The sequence below is a fragment of the Lissotriton vulgaris genome, unplaced genomic scaffold (genome assembly GCF_964263255.1).
Source record: "Lissotriton vulgaris unplaced genomic scaffold, aLisVul1.2 SCAFFOLD_1988, whole genome shotgun sequence".
NCBI lineage: Eukaryota > Metazoa > Chordata > Amphibia > Caudata > Salamandridae > Lissotriton > Lissotriton vulgaris.
The window spans coordinates 154,302-173,864 of record NW_028255791.1 but is presented as its reverse complement, the minus strand read 5'-3'; the positions used below and the strand labels follow the sequence as shown (position 1 = coordinate 173,864).

Here is a 19,563-nt window from a genome sequence, read left to right as displayed (position 1 = left end):
ACTGCGTCACTTTTAGGATGCTGTTGCGTCAAAATCTTGTGCCTGCCTCACAGCAGGTGGAAGACTGACGCAAGACCTTTCACATGGTGTTTTCCCCATGTGAAAGGACGCATTACTGGAGTTGCGTCACTTTTGTGACGCACTCCAGCGCCTCGTTGCACTATATTTAAAAAGTGACGCATCTAGGTAGATGGGTCACTTTTTAAAACCCTGCGCCACATTATACCTGCGTCAGGTATAATGTATGCAGAGGGGGCGTTCCCCCGCAAAAAGCTTCGTAATAGTGGCGCAGTGAAATCTATGAGATTTCACTGCGTCACTTTTAGGGTGCTGTTGCGTCAAAATCTTGTGCCTGCCTCACAGCAGTGTAAGACTGACGCAAGACCTTTCACATGGTGTTTTCCCCATGTGAAAGGACGCATTACTGGAGTTGCGTCACTTTTGTGACGCACTCCAGCGCCTCGTTGCGCTATATTTAAAAAGTGACGCATCTAGGTAGATGGGTCACTTTTTAAAACCCTGCGCCACATTATACCTGCGTCAGGTATAATGTATGCAGAGGGGGCGTTCCCCCGCAAAAAGCTTCGTAATAGTGATGCAGTGAAATCTATGAGATTTCACTGCGTCACTTTTAGGATGCTGTTGCGTCAAAATCTTGCGCCTGCCTCACAGCAGGTGTAAGACTGACGCAAGATCTTTCACATGGTGTTTTCCCCATGTGAAAGGACGCATTACTGGAGTTGCGTCACTTTTGTGACGCACTCCAGCGCCTCGTTGCGCTATATTTATATATATTAAATTTATGACGTATTATGTTGGAAGTTCTTTTAGATACGTCAGTATTTCAGACGTATCTGTAAGCGCAAAAGTGAAGCATTGCTGGAGTGTGTCACAAAAATGAAGCAACTCCAGCAATGTATCCTTTCACATGGGGCCAAGCCCCATGTGAAAGGGCCTGCACGCCTGCTGTGAAACAGGCGTAAGATTTGGACGCAATAGCGTCATAAAAGTGACGCAGTGATATCTCATAGATTTCACTGCGTCATCTGTACGACCCTTTCTTGCGTCAATACGTCCCTTTTGCATACATTACACCTGATGTAGGAATAATGTGGGGCAGGGGTTTACAAAGTGACGCATTTACCTAGATGCGCCACTTTGTAAATATATATATATATATATTTTTTTTAATTCTTTTTATTGTTGCATCAGAAGGATCACACATGCAAAGGATCAGCACACGGTAGAGCGTCAACATTCCGCTCTGGCCGTCAGTCACGCAACTTTTCTGATGTTGTTGGACATAACACCCCTCAATAGAACTCTTGCTTTTGAACAAGCCACAGAAAGAGAAAACAATAAACCAGAAACGTCCCTTAAAACAGCAGGTCTCTACCCTCTCCCTCCCATCGCCCCCCTCCCGGTCTCCACTCCCCCCGCTCAAATGTTCCTGCCAGTCCCTTGCGTAGGAACTGGGCAGTAAGGTATACAGTTATCAAGCATGTAATCCCGGCGTCTAGTGTATCCTGACCAGGGTTCCATAGGCCTCACGTTACCAGTTCACAATGTCGCCACTTTGTAAATATGAATAAATAAGGTGCATTTTTTATTCGACTGATGCGTCACAAAAAGTGACGCTTTGGTGGCGTTAAAGTGACGCATGGCTTCATAAATGAGGCCTTCTGCCTTCAACTCCAGCAATGCATCTTTTCTTACCCTTCCACACCCCTGTTCCTTTTCAACATTTTCTTTGAATATCAACATTCCCCATATTCACTCTTCTTCTCCTTACTTTCTTTCCTAACACTCACCTTCTTTCAGTCCTCCTACTTCACTTCCTTTCTCCTCTCATACCTTTCTGTTCTTTCTTACTCATTTTCCTTTCCATTATCAATGCACTCTAGTTCACTTACTCTTTTTCATTTTTTTAAGAATATAGCTCTTTGATGAGAATTAGAGGTAGTTCTGAAAAGAACTTTTTGTTTTCTTCTTTTTTCTAAACAGGAACAAAAACAGGGAATGGAAACTGCTCAACAGGAGCACAAAAAACAAAAAAAATTAGGGGTGGGAAGGGCAGTGATGGTTCTCCAATGCTGGAACCATGAGCTGGACACTTTGCTCCCCATAGGTGAGGAGTTGATTGGAGTATCTGCATCTCAGGACACCATGGTTAAAAGCAGGTTGAATGTTTGGCACCAGCTCCTGCGATTGCCCCCTCCCAGAAGAAGTTGCTCCTCCGGTGGATGTAGAGGCCCCATCACTGGGAACCTCTTGTGCCAGAGCCCTGACACTTTCCCGGGCAAAATTCTGGGGGTGCTTCCTCTCCACATGGCGCAGCATCGTGAAGTTTCCAAATGAGTATTTTTTTAAGGGGTTACCCCGTGACAGGACTTCTTTGCAGATCCTGCACTCCACTTTTGGAGCATTCACCTTTTTTTGGTTAGGTGGTATTTTAAAAAATTTCCAAATAAAATGTTCCTTCACCTTTCGTTGAGGAGGCTCTTCATTGATGAATTCAGGTTCTTCATCACTGCTGGATTCTCTGGCAGCCATGGTAAAACCAAGAAAGATCCAGGAGCAAAAAGGCAGGTCTTGCAGTCACAAAAGTGAAAGAAGAAGTGAAGGAAATGGGTGGGGATTTCATTCTTTGTAAAAAAAACTGTTAGCAACCAATGAAAAGTGTTATTTTAAGGTCACATGACTTGACGCGCTGACGCTGCGCGCACCGGAGCGCTTCCGGGTGTGCACACGCGGCGCGAACGTAGGCGCTTCCGGGGCGCATACGCGGCGCGAACGTAGGCGCTTCCGGGGTGCTTACGCGGCGCGAACGTAGGTGCTTCCGGGGGCGCACACGCGGCGCGAACGTAGGCGCTTCCGGGGGCGCTTACGTTGTGCGCCGAAGTGACGTCATCATAGTTTTACGGAAATGCATAATCATTTTCATTTCCTTATAAAAAAAAACCTGCTTTTATTTGTATGGTACGAAATGTTTTGCGTTATTACTAACTTTTCATTCATATTTTTTTCACGAACGAAAGCAGCGCTCTGGGTGCGCTTACCGGAGAGCTTACCGGAGAGCTTACCGGAGAGCTTACCGGAGCGCGCACCCAGAGCGCCCCAGAAAAAAATGATTAAAAAAAAACTTTAAAATTAATACTTACACAAAACAGCAAATTGTAAAAAAAAACATAGCTTAGGAACTCGATATAGAAAGGAATTAGCATTTAAAAAACCTATGAAATTCACTGAAAAAACCATAGGTTTCACACCAGTTATAGTTAGGAATTAGCATTTAAAAAACCTATTAAATTCACTGAAAAAACCATAGGTTTCACACCAGTTATAGTTAGCTGGAGATTTTATTGACATAAAACCATTGAAATTCCCACGGTATAGTTAGTTGGACTCACTATAACTTGCGCGCCCGCAATCCACTGCTGATGATGTCACATATTACATCATTCATGACATGGTCAGTGACATCACTGATGACATCACTGATGACATCTCAAATGACATCACTGATGACATCATCCAGTGAATGTGTGTTCCTGTAAAGTTAAATTGTTCTGGATAGCAGGATAATATGTTTGTATGTTTATTCTATTCATATGCTCCTGAAAAGTGCCTTTTTGGTTGTATACTTTTGTTGTATTATCCCTCTCATTTGGCGATTTAATGGTTGATGTATGTATATGCTTTTTTACTTTTACTGTCTTGTTTAAGAATTTTGTATAGCCGATTCAGTAGTTTAATTGCAGTTCTGTATTGTTTAATATCTGGTCTCTTTAAAAATAATAATAAAAAAAAAAAAGAAATTCCCACGTTATAGTTAGTTGGACTCACTATAACTTGCGCGCCTGCAATGCACTGCTGATGACGTCACATATTACATCACTCATGACATGGTCAGTGACATCACTCATGACATCACTGATGACACCATCCTTGTGACAGAGTGAGAGACCTCCCTTCAGTGTAATGTAAGCCTTGAAACACATATTCAAAAATAGTATTTAACTTTTTCAAAAAAATGGAGATACCATACCAGTTACAACAAACAATTCAGTAATTCCACCATCTATATACACATCCACTCATTCACCAACAGTTCTATAGTCACTCATACATATACTCACTCATTATATGTAGTGATACACCTATACATCCTGTTACACTTCGACAGTCATCCAAAAGTTACTCACACACATATTCACACATGCAAAAAAACTATTGAACATCCATTTATTTGCATATACAGCAATACACACACAACCACTTTATTTCTAAGAATACTTACACATACTTACTCTCTTAAACAATCACTTATATAAATACATACTTATTTAAACAGGAACTCTTATAATCTCTCACTCTCACATATACTCACTTTTATAAATCAATACTTACATATACTAGATTAAAACATATGTCGTTACTGAAAAAGACAATAGTGAGACAGTCGTTTACTCACTAACATACACATATACACACTCATCCATCCATACAGTCCTGTACATATGCTGTCTTCAAAACTCATACAAACAGTGAGTCAGTCACCAACCCATACAGCCACTTGTACACAAAGTGAAACACTGATACATACATTTCAATATTTAAAAGTTACTTGCTAATATATGTATTCACTAAGATACACTTAATAAGGCAGGTAACCAATCAATTCTTTTAAAAACAAACATCCATTTACACACTTATTTAACCATTTATTCTTCCATCGTACTTTACAAATACATATACAAAACAAATTTATTTTTCAGAAAGACACACATTCACTGGATGGCGTCATCAGTGATGTCATGAGTGATGTCACTGACCATGTCATGAGTGATGTAATATGTGACGTCATCAGCAGTGCATTGCAGGCGCGCAAGTTATAGTGAGTCCAACTAACTAGAACGTGGGAATTTCAATGGTTTTATGTCAATAAAATTTCCAGCTAACTATAACTGGTGTGAAACCTATGTTTTTTCAGTGAATTTAATAGGTTTTTTAAATGCTAATTCCTAACTATAACTGGTGTGAAACCTATGGTTTTTTCAGTGAATATATATATGTATATATATATATATTCAACTATAAGAATACTGTTCTTTTTCAGTGTTGTCAACTGAAAACTCCAATCTGCATGAGAAGTGGTATTTTATTTAGCAAAATACATTGGCAAATCCACTCTACGCGTTTTGGGATCTAGTCCCTTGGGCACGAGTGGCGTTAGTGGATTGTGATTGGTTTAAATAATAATAAACGTGATACATTAAAATCATAAAAAGTGAAAACAGACTTTTCATGCAGATTGGAGTTCGTGCTTTGCTGTTTTCAATTGACAACACTGAAAAAGAACAGTATTCCTGTGATTGAATTTAAGGTTCGCCACCTCTACACAAACCACTGCCGCAAGCGGAAGGGTCATGGCGACGTTCAGCTTCTGCCGAACATAACGAATTGGAGATATATATATATATATATATATATATATATATATATATATATATATATATATATATATATATAATGTCTTCCCCCTGATTCGCGACTCTAGATATACATAAATCTTTTTTACTTTAATAACTTCAAGACTACTGAACAGATTTACACCAAATTACAAAAAGCACTTGTTCTGGACTAAGATCTAGCTTTCTGCTAAATTTGGTGTAATTTTGTTCAGCGGTTCAGGCTGTAGACGTGTGTAAAATCCCTATGGGAAACTGCATGGGGTAAACGCATTTTGGGTCCCCCCTTTTCCCCAGCCCCCACTTTGACGGATCTCCCTGAAACTGTATAGACTGCGGCCTAAGTGACTGGCAAAATAGTTTTGGACGTTTTGTGAAGATTTGTGAAACGTGCCAAAGTTATTCACAAAACAAAAAACGCTCTCCCTATGGAAACTAGGTCGTAACTATAACTACCTACTGGTCACCACCATTAGAATAAATATATACATATCTCCCTACTCCTCTCCCAACGCTTCAAAGAGCAAAGTATTCAGTATCCAGCTATTACATTTATTTTGCATAAAGTGCAGTATAAGACAAGTGTCAACGTGTTTCGGTGAGAGTTGTCTTGTTCACTATATATATATATATATATATATATATATATATATATATATATATATATATGTATGTATATATATGTAAATCACAATGACGATAGATGCTACATTCCTGGAGGTTCAGTTAGTAGCAATTATGTATTATTAAAGCACCTCTTCTCACACTGACCGACACATTTCTACTACTAAGTCTTGTCCTTCCTTTGGTACACCTTTTATACACTAGCCCATTAAATGCAATATGGGGCATCATGGGAACTATAGTCCCACATACATCATGGGTCACCCCACGGAAGCACATATATTAATCATTAGTCCGTTTTGCAGGTATTTCAAATATGCAAGCATGATTATTATTAGTTTTCAGAAAGAAAACATTACAATATGAAATGAAAACGATTGTCCCAACATTGTCAAAAATTCAAATGTATTGTGTCCGCTTAATGCGTGTATGGGGTGTAGAAAATCAAAAACCCAAGAACAATTGTACGGTGCTCAATTTACAATGTAGGTCTTTCTGAGCGCTCGCTTGAGATGTCACAATACATCAATGTGAATTTAAAAATAATACAAAGTGGCAGTGCTGGTTTGCATTAAACACTATTTGGACTTTGGGCTTCTCAACGTGTTGTTTTATTTTTAACATATTATATCTTTGACATTTTTACTGCACTGTTCATCTCCCCTCTATTCCATGTCAGGAATCTAAAGGTTTTCAGAGTACCTTTGTGTATGAATCTGTTCCGTTGGGCACTCGAGTCCCACTGCACCATGACTTTGGTTGGGGGGCCTCTGCCCAGTGTACTTGTCTTGCATAGATATTTTTCCCATTATGAAAACTATTTGTCTACTTTCACTTCTTGGGCATGCAAAGCTTTTTGAACAATAAAAATCCACAGCAAACCCTACCACAGTACTGAAGACCAACATTCTCTATCCATAAATAAACGTATAACGCACTATATGTATCCACTAATTGAAATTGATTTAAAGGAGGAGAAAACCTCGAAATCCAGCTGCCTCAGTATTTACCATAATTATTGTCCTCTAAATCCGAGTTCCCCACATATGGATGTTCTCTGTGCCACACTCTAACCTGTGTTGGCCAGGTCCATGGTTCAACATTTAAATTAGGTTGTCTACATATCCAGGAGTAATGCTCAGGAGATCATCGTCACCCTCTGGAGGGTAGTCCTGGTCTGGTTTAGAAGACAAACCTTTTCTGTTGCATCCATGGATTCTTCCTTTGTGTATTGTACATGTAGACTCGCTGATGCTACAGCCATCTGTTCCCTCCCCTGCTGTGCTGTTGACACATTGGTCAATTAGAGCCTATTCTCTTGGTCTGACTTTTCTTTGGTCTCGGAGTTTGTCACCTGTCAGTGGAGTTCTTAACTTGAGTTTCAGCTTCATAAGCTTCAAATCATTCTCACACTTCTTGCGGATCTGTAAAGCACCACATCACATTGCCCACCATTTTTTAGTTTGGCAGGAAACATTAGGGCTTATATCTGGCCACTGTCTCAGAGTTTTTTTTTGCTTTGAATGATGCTTTCTCTTGTTGCACTGCAACTCTGACATCTGGGAGTATCCTCATTTTACTATTTCCAATTACTCTCTTTTTTTTCAGTAGTAGGCAATGGTCTTAATAACTTAACAGCTGTTTCGTAACTGGCTGTGGGGGCGCTCAGGTTAGTGCTGGCTTGGCCACACACTACGTGCTCTTTCCTGGGAATAGACTGAGGATAGCCCTTCTGTTGTCATCATAGCCAACCATATTTACAAGAAAGATACCATGTCTGTTCCATCTACTTTCTTTGGCTATCCAGCCACTCGGATGATATTCCTCCTGACGGTGACCTCCAGTCAGCATTCAGGTACCTGACTCACTCAGTGAGGCCCTGTACCTGCTTGCACAGATCCTATGTCATGGGCTGTAGTTAAGTCAGTATAGTCTCTGCCCTCTTGATATAAAAGGAGACCCCTTTTGCACATAATTTAGTGTTGGTTCAGTATGTGAAAAGTTGATGTATTGTGGTATATTCCAACGATTCACTTGTGGTCGGGAACACATAGCTTGAAAGTGTTGTCCACGACTTTAGATTCTTTTCAACTGTATGATTCCTCATTTTGGGACACTATACAATCTGTTTGTCAATTTTCTACGTATGTACGTTGTATATTTACTGTTAAATGATTTTGGTTTTTAAGAAAATGTTTCTCCTTTTACATTAAATGTTCATTTTGGACTTAAGTGTGCTTTGTTTGTTCCACATAAAGTGAACGTTCTGTTTGTCTCATAGTAAATATGTGCTTAAATGAGAACCGGTTGGACGGTTGTCTTTACTATGATATGTGAACCCAGGTCCTGCTGATTCATGGGTAGCTCTTGTTGCATGCATTATTACCCTCTGGAAGATGTCATAAGCTCTAGACCAACGTTCCTAAATTTCTGTATTTATTTCTTGAATGCAGTAAACTTATCCAGTAATTCTAACCTTTTATTTTCTCTTGTAATGAGAAATCATACTTGTGCATATCTGCAGGAGTTATTGGACGTAAGACCCTCTATCAGTTAATATGTGTAAGATGCCGTGCCAAGGAAAATGCTCAGTGGTACTGGTAAATTATATGCAGAGTGCAGCACAGTAGTAGACACCTTTTGAAGTTTTGTTCAGTGTATGCCATTTATGCCCCATTCAGATGCATGATTACTATTTATATTAACTTGTTTGTTCCAGCAAACTTTGCAAGAGGAGGAGTTCAAGGAAGAGGATTTCAATCTGTTTCAGGCCGCAGGCCAGAAGTGTTTAGATGAAGGCTACACAACTCAAGTGTTAGAAATTATTCAAGATGAGAAAAACAAGGCAAGTGAAAGTGTTTTTACATACGATGTCACAGCAGAATATGCCACCTTACCACACATGTTTTCTTTCTGCATGCAGTTACAAGGCAGTCCTTACAACGACCGCATTGTAACAATGCATGCCATTACTCCGCAAGTCGGAGCAACGACTTAATCTCTGGGGTGCGCTGGATGTTGAAATAGTATAATTTACTATTCCAACTCTAGTCGGTGCAACAGTAGGGAAGGTGTTGGATTTGAAATCCAACACCTTCTGACCCCAGAGCAAGTCGCTGTTCAGACTTGCGGAGTAATGGCATGTGTTGTAACAACGTGGTCATTGTAACAACGGAGTTGTAATTGCATGCGCTGTTCCGGATTCGGAGTAAACTGTGTTTACTGCCACGAATATGCCACCTTACCACATATATCAATATAACCCACCAATTAATTTTTCCTATCACAATATTGACATTTGATTTGAACCATGAAAACCGGTTGCCAAACAGCAATGTTCTTAACACACAGAATAAAAAAATATATCTTCTTGTCAAAGGGATGAGATACCTCAGAAAAATAATTGTCTGTTAAAAAAAAAAAGGAATTGTACTATTTGGTGCGATACTGCGAGATGACAAATTTGGGCAGCAGTCTCATTATGTCAGAGCTCTGATAATAGCTTCTCTGTTATGCCAGGGCACATATAGGATTTGGATTCCGGTAAGGCTCTGATTATGCCACCTTTTTGATTATACCAGAAGCTGGACATACCAAGACTGTTGTATCAAACGTTTGACCATTGAACGCCTCTGCATATGCAAAGGCTCAGTTAATGAATTGGCTTTGTGTATAGGTCAGGTTTCTGAACAAGGTAGAGCTCTGCTATAATCACACTTCTAGAATAATGAAAGTGCTGGCATATTCAGAGATCAGAATATGTTGATTTCTTTCAAAGCTTCTTTCTAGCTTCTTGTGAATTCCTCTAGCAAATTTGCTATAATCATGCATTTTATTTGACTAAACCTATATTATACGTGCAGCCAAGTGTCTAGGATCAATGAGAAAACTCGCAGTCTGACCATGACCACATAATGTAGTTCATGGATATATCATTTTATCTGTGCTTCATTTCCCTATTCTCCCTAATTTGGAACATCTATCTAGTTGGACATTTCCATCTTTCATTCAACTAAATGACCTCTGCAAGTTTACGCCGAATTCAAGATGCTATGGACCCGTTCTCTAAGCAATTTAAATGTGTAAATTTGATTTTTCACTCATGAAACCATTTATTTGCATGAAGAAGGCTGGAAGTGGTAGTTAAACATAGCTGAAATACTCTTGAGCTTCTGCACACCTTCAGACTTGCATGTTTACCAGTATTCACCCTTTGATCTGTAACCCCTTTCCCACCCTGAAAAACATTAGAAATTTACACCTGAGAAAGTAAATAGCAAAACCTTTTCCACTGTGGGAAAGGTGGGGGTGTTGTGATTGGGTTTTTAAAAAAAAAAAGTTATAGCATTTGCATTTCCCTGGCTGATTTTCCAATGAGCAAATACATCCCTGTATATTTCTCTTGCAAAAATGGAATTCATACGTTTGCCAGGTTTCTAGCCCAACTTCTGTAAACTCGAGCAAATTCCCAAAAGTCATAACTCTGCACCCATGCTAGATCTTGGACATGCATGTGCACTTTTGTAACTTTCTTTAAAAGTTGTCCATTATAATTTTACAGTGATTGCCTTTAATAAACAATGCTTAATGTGTTTAAGGGTGGTGGCAGCTCCCTGTTACTCCCGCTTTGCTTGTGGCCATATTTCGAACAGCGGTGATTTTAAAACTGTGTGTTCATTCTTTTACTGTGCAAAGATCATATTTTTAAAAACTGTATTTTACTCTGCCTAACCCTTTTAAATTGTGCAGGTACATCGCGAGTGAGCTTTGACTCACCCGTCTATCTTGTGTAAGCCTCTCCTGGCCCCTTTTACCGCAGCTGCTATCTCGGTTGTGGCGAGGGTGGGCGGCCATCTTGAGGGTAGTCCTTCTCCCCAGCAGAACTGGTGGCAGCGTTCTAGCTGGTGGAGAGAGGACGCGGCATAAATTCAGCCGAGGCCGACAGTCTTTGCGGTGTGTTTAAGGGTGGTGGCAGCTCCCTGTTACTCCCGCTTTGCTTGTGGCCATATTTCGAACAGCGGTGATTTTAAAACTGTGTGTTCATTCTTTTACTGTGCAAAGATCGTATTTTTAAAAACTGTATTTTACTCTGCCTAACCCTTTTAAATTGTGCAGGTACATCGCGAGTGAGCTTTGACTCACCCGTCTATCTTGTGTAAGCCTCTCCTGGCCCCTTTTACCGCAGCTGCTATCTCGGTTGTGGCGAGGGTGGGCGGCCATCTTGAGGGTAGTCCTTCTCCCCAGCAGAACTGGTGGCAGCGTTCTAGCTGGTGGAGAGAGGACGCGGCATAAAATTAGCATGCCTGCTCCAGCGCGCAGCGGGCGCGCATGGCGGGCGCGCCTTAGGCGCGCCGAAGGTAAGCCAAAGGTCAGCCCGTCTGCGCCCGTCCGCGCCTCGGACGTGGCGGACGCAGGACGGGCTGGCTGTCATCTATCGACCCTGCCCAGATCTACCATTAAATATACCCGTGCGACTTTGATGGCGCTCCGCCCTATATTGGAAAAAAGTTCAAACTGCACTACTATTGACCCAGTAAGCCTTACCCCGTGCCCCGCCTGCAATTTTGCTTGCTGTATAAAGGATACTATCCGCTCTGAATCCGGCTCTGAGCAGGGCTCTATTTCAGCTGCCTTAATTAACTCCCGCTCTTTGAGCAAACATGCCTCTGATATTTACTCCCTGCTAGAAGATGGTACACTAGATTTGTTATTCATCACTGAAACGTGGCTGAATGACTCTTGTGCTCCTGATATTGAACTGGCAATCCCTAGAGGGTTCAAAATTCGACGGAAGGACAGGATGGTTGGTAGGGGCGGTGGGTTAGCGATTATTTTCAGAGACTGCTGGGCTCTTAAGGTGGAGGACTCAGATGATTTAGCAGAAGGTGAGATTATGAATTTTTCCCTATGTTTATCCCCTCATTTCACACTGGGTGGTTCCCTTATCTACCGGCCCCCTGTTCCCTCCGGTCCCTTTCTTAAAGCTCTATTAGAGACTCTTGTCCCCCGCGCCCTGAGGTTCTCACGCTTTTTAATGCTCGGTGATTTTAATATTCATGTCGACGTTCAGGATCGACGAGAAAGTAAGTTGCTATATAACGCCTTCGATCTGGCCTCCCTTACTCAATGGGTGTCCTCCCCTACCCATTCAGGGGGCCACATCTTAGACGTTGTATGCTCTAACTTTCCTCTGATGGTCGAGGCCCCCCAAATTGTTACTTGGACGGACCATCAGCTTATTAGATTCTCATGGGCTGCTTTGAGAGATCTTCCCAGGTCTGCAAAAACAATGGGCCCCCCAAAAATCAACGTGGGTAATCTAATGACCTATCTTGATTTAAATAGGCCCATCTTAGGGGCAGATTTGGATTCTGCGTTGCAGACTTATGATAGTTGGATGAAAGCGGCAGTGTCCTCCTCTTCGAAGAGAGCGGACTCTGGCAGAAATAGGATGACCCCCTCACAACCTTGGTACTCGCCTCATCTCCGTACTCTCAAATTAGCCTGCAAGAAACTGGAGCGAGTTTGGAGGATAGCTTACTGCCCTCAGGCTAAAGCATTGTATCGCTCAGCTCAGCGAGAATACTATGTTAGCATTAAACATGCAAAAACTGAGTATTTCTCAAGAAGAATTGAGAGAGCCAGTAACAATAGTCGCGAAATCTTTTCGATAGTTAAGAGCTTTCTCTCTCCCTGCGCTGAGCAGATATCCATGAGCCCTTCTACCGAATGGTGTGAAAATCTCTCCTCCTTCTTCCTAACAAAAATTGCTAATATCCAACACAGTCTGAGAATAATTGGAGGAGGAAATGAGAAGATAGCCAACGATGAAACTAAGATTCCTCTCATCGTCACCATGGAGAGATTTATCCCCCCTTCGATTGCAGATACCTTGGGAGCAATTAAATCACTAAAATCTGGCGCCCCTGGGGATATCTGCCCGGCCCGGGTGTTGGCCGAAGCAGCTGAAATAGTGGCTCCTGAGGTCTCTCAAATAATAGGACTTTCATTTGGTACTGCAACAGTCCCCAAAGAATGGAAACAGGCCAAGCTTTTGCCACTGCTAAAGAAAACAGGAGCGGACCCAGCGGTGCCGAGTAATTATAGACCTATTTCTCTTCTGCCAGCTATGGCAAAAATTGGTGAGAAACTTGCATTTTCCCAGCTCAATGCCTTTGTGGAATCCTCAGGGGCGTTACATCCAGCCCAGTCTGGCTTCCGTGCAGCCTATAGCACGGAGACAGCGCTTGTAGAGGTTACAGAGGCGATCAGGGAGTGCTTAGACAGTGGCGGCAGAGCGGCTCTGATTTTATTAGACCTCTCTGCCGCGTTCGACACTGTTCCGCACTCGCTACTCCTGGCGCGTCTGGCCAACATCGGCATATTGGGCTCAACATTGGATTGGGTGAAATCTTTCTTATCAGACAGGTCTCAGCAGGTCTGGATCCCACCCTACTCATCCTCGACCAAACCCCTCACTACAGGAGTACCCCAGGGCTCTATATTGAGCCCCCTCCTTTTTAATGTATATCTCACCCCTCTTATTGTGTTAGCTGAACAAATGGGAGCAAAAATAATAGCGTATGCAGATGACACGCAACTTTTGTTTACGTGGCCGGATGCGAATACGAATACTGAGGTCGTTCGTTCATGTCTTTCTGCTGTGTTCAACTGGTTGGCAGCAGCACAGCTGAAGTGCAACGAAGATAAAACTGAAATCTTGCTGTATGGTCAGTTTCCATCTAACTTCAGAGAAATTCTGTGGCCTTCTGATTTTCCCCAACCAAACTCCGCTAATATTCCTGCTAAGAACTTGGGAGTCTGGTTTGGAGAAGATCTACGATTTGAAGCACACATAAAGAGACTTGCTGGGGTGTGCTTCGGTTCCTTAAAAGCCATGAGAAAGATCTTTCCCTATCTACCATCTTCAGCTAGAGAGTCAGTTGCGAGGGCCCTTATTCTATCTCGGCTCGATTATGCCAACTCTCTGCTGTGCGGCGCTCCGGCTTTTTTAATTGCAAGGCTTCAGATTATCCAGAATGCGACTGCTCGCTTGCTGTGCAATGTGCCGTGTAGAGAAAGTGTTCGGATTCACATGAAGGAACTACACTGGCTGCCAGTAGCACAGAGGATAACTTTTAAAATTCTTACCATAGCTTTTAAAGCAGTTCATGATCTTGGCCCTTCCTATCTGAGGAAAAGATTTAATCGTTATGTCCCTACTCGGGCATTACGCTCAGCTGACTGCAACTTTCTAAGAGTGCCCCGATTTCAGCGAGTACGTTTGGGAGGCCAGTCGCTTGCTGTCACCGCGGCGAGGACTTGGAATACTCTCCCCCACTCCCTGAGATTAATTGAAAATTTTGTATCATTTAAAAAGGCACTTAAAACACATCTCTTCAGAACTGCTTATTAGCTTATATAAAATACTGGAAATAAAAAAAAAAAAAAAAAAAAAACACAAACATGAACTTCATCCTTCTTTCTTTTTGGTCACTTGCTTGTTCTTCTCTTCACGCGCCAGGACACTCTGGTAGTATCTGAGCGCGCTATAAAACAGCTAAAATAAATAAATAAATAAATATCTACAAAGTATATTTAAAATGCTCTTTGCACAGTGATTTAGCACACCTGGCTCTAAGTTTCATCAATGTTTTTCAAGTTACAAATATTTTTTGGGGCCATTTTATTTTGAAAGCAAACAAATAGAATGGTAGTTTAGGGATAATATGTAATCTTTATCCTTTTTTTTCAAGTTTAACATATTTTGGCTGGATATCTTATTTTGAATGCAATCACCAATATTGGTTTCTTTCTTCTGCATTTATTCAAGGAGTATTCTAGGAACATAAGAAAGAACATCAAAGAGTTAAATTGTGCAAACACTTGTATGTGTTTATATATTGGAACCAGTGTCACTATTGCAAGCTGAGCTTACAGGTGACTGTATTTCCTATGACTGCTTGCCATAACAGTAAAGACTTTGTTTTATTGAATCATATATATACAGTTTTTGAACAACTTATACATATGGATTGATATCTTAACTTAGCAGCAGATATTCCTTTTCCACAGCCATACCGTGGCACTGTAAACTGGCAGCCGAAGGGTTTGTGATGCAGTGGGTAAGATTACTTTTCCAGTGTTAAAAAAAAAGCCAACTCCTTTCCATTGATGGTTCAGGCCACGTGGTCCGACCAGAGGGGCCGTTATATCGGGGTTTCGGGACAGTGGGAAGGAAGGACGATCTCCTTTTTGTCGATATATATCCCGTCTGGCCTCCAATCGGATACTTTTCGAGATCTGGGGACAGAGATGCTCGCCCCATCACTTTGAACGGTCACCAGCCGCTCCTGCTATTGTCCCTGGGTGACGGAGAGTTGTTGTGGGGAACTTACATGCCTAGTAACATTAGGAAATACAGGTAGTGGGTCACCGTCAATGGGCAGAGAGTGGAGGCTCTGAGAGACACTGGATTCAGCATGACTACTATCAGATGTCATCTGGTCACCTCAGAGCAGGTAGTCCCTAATGCATTCCACCAGATTGTTGCAGCCGACAACTATGAGAGTCACTTGCGATGTTACAACGCGTACCATTACTACGCAAGTTGTTACATCGCAAGCGTTGTTACTACGCATACGAAGTAATGGTATGCTTACTTAGAAAACGATCCACGTCGTTGTAAGGAAACTGATGTTGTTTCCTCACAACGACGTGCAACGCCCATCGGAGACGACGTGAGGAAGGTTACAGGAGGAGAGAGGAACCACGAGGAGAGTGAGGTAAGGGCGATCTAGTGTGTTTTTGTAGTGTAGGGGGTCGTGCTAGGAGTAGCGTTAGGGTGCAGGGTAGTGTTGTGTTTTTGTAGTCTAGGGGGTTGTGCTGGGAGTAGTGTTAGGGCTCAGTGTAGTGTTGTGATTTTGTAGTGTAGGGGTTGTGCTGGTGTAGTGTTTTAGGGTTTAGGGTGGTGTTGTAGTGTAGGGAAGTGTTTTAGGTTTTAGGGTAAAGTTTTAGTGTATATGTCCTGACTACCTTCTCAGGTGACCATGGACCATGTGGTCAGGCACACCAACTCAGGAAACCCTAACATCACCAAGTGCGATCTAAGCTGCACCTCCTTCAAGTTGGTATGATCTTTATCATTGCCAAGCAGACAACCCACAGGCATGGATGGACTCACAGCTTTCTTCAAGGAACCGGAGACAGCCCCACTCCAAGGAAACCTGAGCTACTGGAGCCTGGAAGAATGACCCAGGTGCCTGCCAAAAAGAGTATGGGCGAGGGGAGAGGAAAACTTGCTCCTGAAACTCCCAGGGTCCGGGAGGAGACTGAGTCTGAGGATGAAGCCCTGGAACCTACAAGGGAGGACATTGCTGCCCTGAGGAACCTACTTGATCTGACTAGTAAGCAGAAGGAAGAGGGTCCCATCAGGGAGGAGTTTTGCAAAACTCAAGTGAAGTGCCCTACTCTTGATGGCCTACAGCAGCAGGCCTAGGGCCAGCCAACTGGTGACACCTCTGGTTATCACCTGATTTACTTGGAGAATGGTCTCCTGTTTAGTTAGACTAAGGTTCCTGAGCCTGGTACAACCCATGTTGGTGGTCCCCCAGCATGCAACTGGGCCTTCCTACTGGAGCTGACTCATGATGTTCTCCTAGCAGTAAATCTAGGGAAGGATAAGGCATTTGAAAGGCTTGTTACCCACTTTTACTGGTCCATGATGAGGATGGCCTTGGATGCATTCTGCAGGTCAAGCACTACTGCCATGCCAGAGGAAAGTCAGCAGAGAAGTGCAACGCTCCCCTACAGCCATTTGCTGCTGTTGGCACTCCCTTTGAACCGACGGGTACCTCATTCTTGTTCTCGGGCCTCCAAGACACCCCTTGGCAACAGGTTCATCCTTGTCTTGGTGGAGCATGCCACCCTGTACCCGTAGGATGTACTGCAGTGGCCAGGGAGCTGATGGGGATCTTTATCCATGTGGTTCCTAGAGGAGGTTGTATCTGACTGGGGTACCAACTTCATCTCTACATACATGAAGTCCATATGGAAGGAGTGTGGGGTAGCCTCCACTCCTTACCACCCCCCAAATTAATGGACTTCTTGATACGGTCAACAAAACCCTAAGAGGGATGATATTGAGCTTGTCAGAAGTGGGACGTCGTCCTGCTATGCCTTTTGTTTGCCTAAAGGGAGATACAGCAGATGGGGGTTGCGTTAGCCCCTTTGAACTTCTGTACAGGCATCCTGTGAGAGGACCACCGTCCGGTGAAGGACGCCTGCAAGCAAGCTCCCAAGAAGGTCCTCAAGGAGGTGGTCAGCTGCATGCTGGAACTCTGTACCCAAATTAGGCTCTTCTGGAAGAAAGCCATAGAGCATCTAGAAGCCAGCCTTGAGGTCATGAAACAGTGGTATGATCAAAAGGCCACTGTGGCCGAGTTTCAAACTGGCCAAAAGGTGTGAGTTATGGAGCCAAGGGTTTAGCATGTCAATTGCCTCAAATGCTTCTTCAAGAGTCCAGAGGTAACCATGCTCCTGGTCACGGACGATGGAGTAGAGGAGGAGAGTAAACCTTTCCCTATCTCCTTTCTTCCGTTTAGAAGGATTGGTCAGTTGAGTGTGTTGGCTTACTCCTACCCTGACTGCGGCGCAATACAGAGCAGAACCAACACATCACTGTTGCTGCGGGGGTCTCCTCCATTGCAAAGACCCACATCACAATCCGCTGTCTCATCGGAGCCAATGTTGACCAAAGCATCCTTCATCGATGGCAGCCTCGATGACGGACTCTGCATCGCAGCCTTGCAGCTCCTCTGAACAGACACATCCTCAATATTGGACTTCGCACCACAAGCCCTCGTCGATGGGCTCCTCGATGACAACACAGGACCACGCATTGCAGCCTTGCTGCATCTCGTAAGTGAAGCATCGCTTTGGCTACAAGACGCGTCTTCGACGTGAACCCTTGCAGCTTTACGCATACCCGGATTTAAGATACTTTGTTCAGCAGACCTGACTGGGTCCCTGTAGCCTACCCGTGCTCCCTCGTGGTCGGCCTGAACTTGTGAAGCTGTCACCGCCCCGCGCGATCAGATATCCACAGTTGGAGCTTTGCACTTTTTAGCGAAGTTTTCATAGAAATGTTCAAACTTGCATATCTCCAGTTCTGCTGATTGGATTTTTGTTGTTTCGGGCTTGTTTTATTAATTAAAAATAACTTTGTTTATATCCTGGTGTGGGATCCTTTTGTGTGGTGTTTTCACTTTATTACTGTTTGAAGTGTTACACAAATACTTTATACATTGCCTCTAAGTTAAGCCTGTCTGTTCTGTGCCATGCTACCAAAAGTTTGAGCACAGGTTAATTTAGGGTTTGCTTATGGCTCACCCTGATGAGAATTGTGGTTGCTGCTTGACCAGGGCTTTTTTCAAGGCCATTGAAGATGCTTTTGAACCTAGAGATAAAGACCAACTCAGGTAATTTATAGGTGTGGCAGAATACTATGCCAAGTTTATTCCATCGTTTTCTGTCAGAACTAAAAACATGAGGTAGTTAATTTAAAAAGAAAACAATTTATATGGGACAAAGAATGTGTAGTGGAATTTAATGATTTGAACAACGCCCTTGTGAAAGCCCTGGCTTTAGCATTGTTTCATACTAATTGGGATTCTGTATTATGACTGATGCAAGCAACGTGGGATTGGTGCAGTTTTGTTACAGAATCAAATGAGTAAACTGCTAACTATTGCATTTGCACCAGGACCACTGAGCGGGGCAGAACTAAAAAAAATCAACACTGAAAAAAGAGACCGTAGTATGTTGATGGGGCATAACATATTTTAGAAATGATGTGTATGGCGCAAGATTTAGAGTAAGAACTGTTGATCAAACTTTGGTGGACTTGTTTACCTCTAAGTGTTATAGGAGGGCATCAACAAGATTTGCAGGATGGCAGTATACATTACAAGAGTTTCATTTTCACGTGGAATATGTTCCAGGAGTCAGAAATGTTTTAGCAAATTGTTTATCTTGTCTTTCTGTTAGTGAGTGTTATGAGTCTCAGTTAAATGATTGTAACATGGATGGAGTAATTTCAGTTTGCGAAGTGTCAAGTGGTTATATCTCTGAAATGCAATGGAGAGATGCTGTGTGAAGGATTTAGAAAAGCAAACCATTTTAAAGATTTTTTTCATAACCTCTTTTATTGAATTTAATGGTACATATTGGGCAGAGCCCGAAGCATATATCCTGGATACATTTCGAATGCGATAGTACCAGTTATATTTAAACGACAAGTTAGCCTGCAAACATGCAGGCCCAATTGCTAAAACTTGACACAGATTACCACATGATTTACAGAATGTGATACTTCTTAAGGGATGTGTAGTGATAACTGAGAGGCTCACCTTGGGTATGTAAAGGTCAGTGAGGTATACTTGCCGACCTATAGGGGGTTTGTTGGTGG

The 19,563-nt window shown here is 42.5% G+C and overlaps 1 protein-coding gene across 1 annotated transcript in view; it reads left to right on the top strand.

Annotated features, from left to right (window-relative positions):
• LOC147658894 (glomulin-like) overlaps positions 1-19,563 on the top strand; it is a gene marked incomplete at its 3' end in the record, with an annotated part of 250,879 nt that overhangs the window by 80,155 nt on the left and 151,161 nt on the right. The window contains exon 4 of the mRNA XM_086952048.1: positions 8,815-8,940. Within this exon, the coding sequence (XP_086808174.1) occupies positions 8,815-8,940 (126 nt within the window). The remainder of the gene's footprint in view (positions 1-8,814; positions 8,941-19,563) is intronic.